A 9,242-nucleotide genomic window follows, 5' to 3' on the forward strand; every position below is an offset into this window, starting at 1 on the left:
TCGTCAGCCTTGGCTAGAGAAGATGAGTGCGGGGAAACCATTCAAATTTCTGAAAAATGATAATACAGGGATTGAACTAGAATTATAGGAATCAAACATTCTTTTTCTGAACATAAAAGTGTTAAACACTTCACATTTTTATTCATTTTGTGAGTAAAATGTCCAAAGTTTTCACATCAATAAATTCCTTAATAAGAAAGTTTAATACTATAATAATTATGTTTCAGTGTGCAGGGTTCTGTAAATGTCCAGAGCTTGGAAAAATATCTGAAAGACTTGCTCAGTGAACTGAGACAGACGCGGATGCCCCTGGCGCTCGAGTATGTAGGCACAGACAATCCCATGAGTCGACCAAGTGCTCAAGCTGTAAATGAACGGGTGCTACATCACAACTCTGAGTTAACAAACTTTGTATCAAGACTGACGGAGGAAAAGATGGAGCTACGCAACACGTTAGGGAGACTGGAGGAAGAAATATGGAGATACAGACAGAGGGGTTCCGAACACCAGGCATGTAATATTCAATCAGATCCATTTCAAATATTAAGGTACATAGTTCTCAGATAAATCAGCAATTTAGATGTAAGACAGAGTGCTTCCGAACATCAGATATGTAGTTGTCAGACAGAGGGGTTCCGAACATCAGATATGTATAACTTAGACAGAGGGGTTCTGAACATCAAATAATTTCGTAGATGTCAGACAGAGGGGCTTCGGACATCAGATATGTATATTTTAGATAAAGGGGAACCAGACATTGGGCATGTAAATCTAAAGATTAAATAATAAATTTGAAAATGAATGTTTAGAAAGGGAACTGAAAATCATGAATTTGATAGTAAGAAAAATCTGGGGAAGTGCAGAAACATTATTGCAGACTTTTTGAATGATAATGATGTGAAAGTCAATGTGAGAATTTATACATGGAGATGTGGGAAATAGCCAGCCACAGAAAATATCATTTAAAATTGACTGGAAATAATCCGTCCAGTCTCAAAAAATATTATACACCTATTTACTGGCTATGAGGACAATAGCAAGTTTATTGTTCCCCAAGACAGGAACTATTTCCCGAGGCGCAGCTATTGTCCGAATAGTGAGTAAATAGTTGTTTAATACCAAAGTAGACTTTACTTGTGCCAGACATACCAAAGTGAAGTAAACTAATTAGAGTTAGCAGACTTTAACGTCACAGAAAAGAAAACGCGGGAAACTATAGCATCCAGTAAATAGTTTCGAGACTATTCCCTAGGGCATATAGTTCAGAAACTATTTCACAGCTAGCGTTATCCAGAAGAAATAGCAAATTTATTTACCAAACATTCATATAGCAGAAACATTCTGAGGTATGATAACATCAAATATTGACTTATCACAGAATATTGACTGGAAATAATCAATGGGTCAGGCTTAGAAAATATCACAGAATATTGACTGGAAGAATCAATGGGTCAGCCCTAGAAAATATCACAGAATATTGACTGGAAAGAATGCTATATGCATCAGATACAATTACAGAAAATATAATTAATTATTGATTGAAACAATCAATGGGCCAGAAACAGAAACTATCATTAAAAGTGTAAATCTTGGGTCATTTTAATAGAATGTTAAATCCGGAGGTCACAGGTCGTTTGTGTAGAATGTTAAATCTGGAGGTCACAGGTCGTTTGTATAGAATGCTAAATCCGGAGGTCACAGGTCGTTTGTATAGAATGTTAAATCCGGAGGTCACAGGTCGTTTGTGTAGAATGTAAAATCCAGAGGTCACAGGTCGTTTGTGTAGAATGTTAAATCTGGAGGTCACAGGTCGTTTGTATAGAATGTTAAATCCGGAGGTCACAGGTCGTTTGTATAGAATGTTAAATCCGGAGGTCACAGGTCGTTTGTATAGAATATAAAATCCAGAGGTCACAGTTCGTTTGTGTAGAATGTTAAATCTGGAGGTCACAGGTCGTTTGTATAGAATGTTAAATCCGGAGGTCACAGGTCGTTTGTATAGATTGTAAAACCCAAGGTCACAGTTTGATAAGATATAGGAATCATCTGTTATAGCCCTAAATTTGATCATGTTCCTACTTTTGTGAAAAATTCTCCAATGGGGCAGAAAACAGCAAGCAAATATCAACTGATGGTGAAATCCAGTTTTATCGATAAAGCGAGACGGGTGTAAGAATGTGTTAGAAAGTTCTAAACTGTTATCTTTTGTAGAATGGACACGATCTGACAGAGAATCTGACAAATCAGGAAAACCGACATCTGGAAGCCCGTGCATCATGGGCCAAAGAACGGCTCTCTCTGCAACTCACCCTCAATCAGACGGAACAGGAACTGGACAAATGTCGGACAGATCTCAGACTGGAAAGGGAGCGTCGAGCTGTTGGCAGTGGACATGACACAGACGTAGACAGAGACAGGGTAAGACATGGGGGTATCGGTGTCCATGGACAGTTCTATTTGTTACACAGGGTCAGGGTAAGACATGGGGGTATCAGTGTCCTTGTTACACAGGGTCAGGGTAAGACATGGGGTATCGGTGTCTTTGGACAGTTCTATTTGTTACACAGGGTCAGGGTAAGACATGGGGGTATCGGTGTCCATGGACTGTTCTATTTGTTACACAGAGACAGGGTAAGACATGGGGGTATCGGTGTCCATGGACAGTTCTATTTGTTACACAGGGTCAGGGTAAGACATGGGGGTATCGGTGTCCATGGACTGTTCTATTTGTTACACGGAGACAGGGTAAGACATGGGGGTATCGGTGTCTTTGGACAGTTCTATTTGTTACACAGGGTCAGGGTAAGACATGGGGGATATCGGTGCCCATGAACAGTTTTATTTGTTACACGGAGGCAGGGTAAGACTGGGGGGGGGGGTATCAGTGTCCTTGGACAGTTCTATTTGTTACACAGGGTCAGGGTAAGACATGGGGGTATCGGTGTCTTAAGGACATCTCTTTGTTACTCAGAGGCGGTAGTCGATGTTGGACAGCTCTGATTCTGTTTGGTTTCCATAGACTTGTTTTCTACAACATTAAGGGTTATAATGTTATAAGAAGCTTTGTTTTGTACAACGTGCAGGGGGCATTAGTCATGTTAAGACCAGGATTGTTTTATACAACATGCAGGGGACATCAATCATGTTAGGACGAGCTTTCTTCGATTATAGTTTTCACAAAGAACATTGGGAATTTTCAAGTCTGAATCCTGTTTTTAGATGCCAGTGTTTACTTCTATTTTTAGATCCAGCGCCTGTATGGAAAATACCTGAGAGCGGACAGCTATCGTAAGGCTTTGGTCTACCAGAAGAAGTACCTCCTGTTGTTACTGGGGGGATTCCAAAACTGCGAGCAGACGACACTGGCACTCATCGCCAGGATGGGCGTTTATCCATCACCGGAAGATCTCCGCAGGACCGCCAGACACCGTAGACCTTTCACCGTGTTCCGGAGCGCCGCCAGGGTCGTGGTGGCTGTGTCGAGGTTAGCGTTGTCATCCCTCTGTCATACGTACAGTTACATTTGTCTCTGACTTTTTACTTCCAGAATTTCAGCATTGCTTAGACTCTACATCTTTTGGGGATTTACTTAATTTTTATTTTGTTGCAACAGGATGCGTTATCTGGTGAGAAAATGGAAGAGGGCCACGAAGATGGGAGGGACGGTCGACCTACAGCAAGGTGAGCTGACACAGACATGTACTCTTTTGTCATCAGGCTGAATGCTCTCTGACATTTTTTACATCAATTGTTTGGTTATTCTTCACATGCTAATTTTGACTATGAATTACTCCATTTACCTGATCAAGATACAGGGCTCATGGTGGATCTGGCCGGTTGACAGGGGATGCTTACTCTTCCTAGGCACCTAATTTTACCTCTGGTATATCCAGGGGTCTGTGTTAATCTTGCTAAAAATTCTATGCTCTTCATGGGATTCTTGGCTTGGTCACTGTTTGTTATTTGCACGTTTTCATCTCGCAAAAAAATTACATGAATATCCAATGTTGGTTTTTGGTTTTTTTCAAATTTGCACAATGAATGATTTTCTTGGAGTTATATCCCTTTGTCAGCCATGTTTTATATAAAGAATTTAATTTTGATAGAATATGCTTACTCCTCTTAGGTACCAGATCCCATATAAAGAATGAAGTTCAATGGAAGATTTTTATTTCCTTATCATAAATTTATGTGTTTCAATATATTCATCTCATGAAAGAAATATTTTTTTTTAAAAATTAGTAAATGAAATTGTCTGTAATTCTATCATAACATGGAAGAGAAAGGAGATAACTCACAAATCTCAACCGAGGTACGACACAAAACTCCACTTTCAGTGTGGTAACATCCACATGTTGATTTTATTTACAGGATACACACCAGATTCTAACAGTTACTCACCACCCCGCATCAACAGCCCGTCACGCTTGAGTGGCTTCGGACCTCTCGGCAGTCACACACCATCGCCCCTCCATCTCAACGCACAATCATCGCCATATAGCCAGCCCTATCTGTCTTCCAGTGTCAGCCAAAGAGGCATCATTAATGGAGCTACTCCTAATCACCCACTAGGGGGCACTTCAAGTGGTTACCATGTCTATGGGAGTGGGATAACCAATGGAATTTCATCTTATCAGTCAGTGGGTGGGGTTTCTGAGAGTTATTATGCCAATGGAAACTTCTCAGTTCATACCACTCCTCCCACTAGATATTACAGCAGCAAACCACACCCCTCAGGGGGAACATTCAGGTGCTAGACGGTAAGTGGTCTTTATTTCGATATCTCAAATCTAGATATCACAATCTCAAATCTAGATATCGCAATCTCATATCTAGATATCGCATTTTTAGCTGAAGTGAGCTTTTCTTATCAAAATTTGTCCGTTATCTGTCGTCTTTCACATTTTCATCTTCTCCAGAACCACTGGGTCAATTTCAACCAAACCTGGCCAATAGCATCCTTGGGTGAAGGGCTTTCAAGTTTGTTCAAAGAGGGACCATGCCAAGGTGAAATAATCACAAAAATGCAAAATTAAGGTGAAGTCATTTAAAAATCTTTTTCTTAAGAACCACCGGGCCAGAGGAGCTGGCATTTACATGAAAGCTTCCTAACATAGTGTTGATTCAAGTTTGTTCAAATCATGGCCCCCAGAGGTAGGTAGGGGCCAACAAAGGGGGTCAAAGTTTTACATAGAATTATATAGGGAAAATCTTCTCAGGAACCACTGAGCCAGAAGAGCTAAGATTTACATGAAAGCTATATATAGGGACAATCTTCTCAAGAACCATTGGGTCAAAGAAGTTGACATTTACATAAAGGTTTTCTGACATAGTACAAATTCAAGTTTGTAAAAATCATGGCCTTCAGGGTTAGGTTGGGGCCATAATAGAGACTAAGGTTTTACATGCAAGGTGAAGATAACGAACAGTGATCAATGTCATAACTCCTACAAGCAATACAAAATAGATAGTTGGGCAAACACGGACCCCTGGACACACCAGAGGTGGGATCAGGTGCCTAGGAGGAGTAAGCATCCCCTGTTGACTGGTCACACCCGCCGTGAATCCCATGTCCTGTAAATATATATGAAAAGTCTTCAGAGATGTGCCAAGGTGACTTAGGTGAGCGATGTGGCCCATGGACCTCTTGCTAGATATCTCATAAAAGGCATATATGTTTGGTCTTCCTCTTGGGCCGTCGAGAAAAATTATATGCCATATTTGTAAGTGGTATTTTCAGCAATTTAATGATTTGTCCATAAAGTATGTGTATACATTTAGCGAGAGCTAATTTTAGCAGCTTTATCATTCCAATAAAGACACATCTCTGATATGTACTAAATATTAGCGATATTTAATTTGAGTGATTCAACACTGTCAGTAATAATGCCAAAATTGAATCCTCGCTAAAAACAGTATCATTGACAAACGTCCATAGACATTGTGTATTTATAATAATTAGATATCTCAAGGGTAAAATAAAATGTAGGAAGTTTTAAAATCTCTTCTACAAGTAGTTCTTTATTAGTTGTAGCATATCTTGTATGTTGTGTACAAAACCTAAGGAGCTAGCGTCCTTGATCAACTTTAATGATGTTGAAATTAATTTAATTGAAATATATTTGTGACAATTGTAGAAATATTTTAGCATCCTCCTCTCCATCAAATCCTGTCTCCTCATCGTCGCCCGTCCGTCGTGTGAGAATCACGGAACCTTCATCATTACATGATGACTACATCAGTCGATTAGAAAATCTACAACAGCGTCTCAGTGGAATGGATTCTGGTGAGTGAAGATCCGGATTCAAATCTCCTTACAGGCAAACTTCATTTGACTCGTATTTAAATAATTATGCAAATAATATAGTAAAATATATTTTTTCAGAAAATCAGTTTACAGAAAGCTCATGCTTAGCATAAGTAATTAACAGTGACAAAATTGGCCCATATTAAATGTCCTGCATTACATTGGCAGATTTTGTGCTTAGTTTTGATCAATGTGGAAATAAAAGTAAAATGTAAACATAACAAATATTGTTCTTAAAGAAATTATGAATTGCTACGCTTCTTGTCAGCAGACATTAAAGTTAAAACTCAATTAATTTCTTAAGTATTTGCAATAGCTATATACACGAAAGAGTGAATTGAAGATTGAGCACATCACTTAAATAGTGTAGATGAAGCATGTGACATACTATTCTGACCTAGGTGAAAACTATATATGGGTCAGTCATACAGACACTATTATAAAATGTTGTGATTTTCTAGCTGACAGAGAGCACACTATTATTCACATACACATACATCACACATAACCAGGACACATACATCACACATAACCAGGACACGTACATCACACATAACCAGGACATATACATCACACATAACCAGGACACATACATCACACATAACTAGGACACATACATCAAACATAACCAGGATACATACATCAAACATAACCAGGACTCGTTACATAAACATATCTAGACTTGTGTACCCTTCACAGTGTACTAAATATCATCATCACATAAACATGTCTAGACTTGTCTACCCTTCACAGTATACTAAAGATCATCACATAAACATGTCTAGACTTGTCTACCCTTCACAGTATACTAAAGATCATCACATAAACATGTCTAGACTTGTCTACCCTTCACAGTGTACTAAACATCATCACATAAACATCTCTAGACTTGTCTACTCTTCACAGTGTACTAAACATCATCACATAAACATCTCAACATTTCTAGACTTGTTTACCCTTCACAGTGTACTAAACATCATCACATTGACATCTCTAGACTTGTCTACCCTTCACAGTGTCCTAAACATCATCACATAAACATGTCTAGACTTGTCTACCCTTCACAGTGTCCTAAACATTATCACATAAACATCTCTAGACTTGTCTACCCTTCACAGTGTCCTAAACATCATCACATAAACATGTCTAGACTTGTCTACCCTTCAGTGTCCATAACATCATTAGTCACGTGAATATGAGAGCCTTAAAGTTTTTGTGATACCTTATCGACTTAAGTGCCTTCTTGGAGATTTGACGACACTGTTTTTGACAATTCATATTTATATAAATAATGATTATCACTAAATGTTCCTGATAACATGGCTCCCATGATACAAATATGCAGTGTAAATCATCCATATTCATGATGACATACATATTCATTATGACATAAACTCTTCCAGGTTAAATGTGCAGCATAATTACTTGCATCCTGTGGGGATCCGGGTTAGAATAGGTCCTCCGTACCTCCTTGCTTGTCGTAAGAGGTGACTAAATGGGGCGGTCCTTCGGATGAGACCGCAAAAGCCGAGGTCCCGTGTCACAGCAGGTGTGGCACGATAAAGATCCCTCCCTGCTCAATGCCCATAAGCGCCAAACATAGGCCTAAATTTTGCAGCCCTTCACCGGCAGTGGTGACGTCTCCATATGAGTCAAATATTCTCGAGAAGGATGTTAAACAATATTCAATCAATCATAATTAATACTTACATGCATATTCAAATTTACATTTTCATATCTACGTATTTATTTATTGATTTATTTTCATGGAAAAGAAACATGCATGATTTTTCAGAGCAAAGTATAAAAAGAGGAAGTTGTAATTAATCAAAACTTATGTATTCATGATATGCAATATTTATTCTGGTATGTCTATGAATCCAATATGTTTCCCCTATTTGTAATTTTGTGTTCTTTCTTAAAGTAATAAGATTAATCTGTCTTCGTTATCTTCACCCTTTTCGCTCACCTGAGGTGAAAGCTCGTGACCGTTTTCTCTGTAACCTTTTTACTTTTCAACTTATCCAGAACCACTGGACCAATTCCAACCAAAACTTAGCAAAAAGCATCTTGGTTGAAGGGCTTTCAAGTTTGTTCAAATGAAGGGCAATGCCCCCTTCGAAGGGAAGATAATCACAAAAATGCAAGAATATGGTGGGGTCATTCAAAAATCTTTTCAAGAACCACAAGGCCATAAGAGCTGAAATTTATATGGAAGTTTCCTGACATATAATGCAGATTATTTTTGCTAAAATCATGGCTCCCTTCGGTAGGATGAGGCCACAATAGGAGATCAAAGTTTTACATACAAATATAACGGTAAAATATTAAATATCTTCTTCTCACGAACCACTAGACTAGGAATGTACAAATTTACATGAAAGCTTCCTGACATAGTGCAGATTCAAGTTTGTAAAAATCATGGCCCTCGGAGGTAGGTTTGATCCACGAAAGGGATTAAAGTTTTACATGCGAATATATTAGATTGATCACCGTTCGTTATCTTCACATTTCATCTGGAAAATCTTTAGATATGTACCAAGGTGACTCAGGTGAGGGATGTGGCCCATGGGTCTCTTGTTTACTTGTTCCTCCCACATTCGTGATGTCACGTCAATGACAAAACATTTAAAGCGGGGATGTCATTTTTTCTCTCCCTCGAAGTCATTGTTAGAAGTCGCTGTTAATTGAAGAAAATTTTTATACTTTTATATACAGGTGCTTTACCGTCCAGGGTTCTGTTTACAGTGATTTCAGTATGGTGTGGGATTTTGCTGTGCTATATATTCAGTTTTCAACCTATAAACTTTAATGTCCTTGTAAAGGAATTATATTTTTAAAATATCTATTGAATAAATAACTTATGTCCTCATGTTGAGAAGGTTATGGTGTTCACTGTTATTATGAATGTCATTCACTGGTATAGAAATGAGCT

At 38.5% G+C, this 9,242-nt stretch overlaps 1 protein-coding gene across 1 annotated transcript in view; it reads left to right on the top strand.

The window, feature by feature from the left end:
- Window positions 1-273: 273 nt before the first annotated feature.
- LOC125666256 (A-kinase anchor protein 9-like) overlaps window positions 274-9,242 on the top strand; it is a 10,437-nt gene continuing 1,468 nt past the window's right edge. Inside the window, 7 exon segments of the mRNA XM_056151568.1 lie at window positions 274-510; window positions 2,212-2,418; window positions 3,246-3,484; window positions 3,614-3,681; window positions 4,372-4,646; window positions 4,648-4,760; window positions 6,138-6,286. Coding sequence (XP_056007543.1) covers window positions 304-510; window positions 2,212-2,418; window positions 3,246-3,484; window positions 3,614-3,681; window positions 4,372-4,646; window positions 4,648-4,760; window positions 6,138-6,286 — 1,258 coding nt within the window. The 5' untranslated portion in view covers window positions 274-303.

The sequence above is a fragment of the Ostrea edulis genome, chromosome 10 (genome assembly GCF_947568905.1).
Source record: "Ostrea edulis chromosome 10, xbOstEdul1.1, whole genome shotgun sequence".
Lineage (NCBI taxonomy): Eukaryota > Metazoa > Mollusca > Bivalvia > Ostreida > Ostreidae > Ostrea > Ostrea edulis.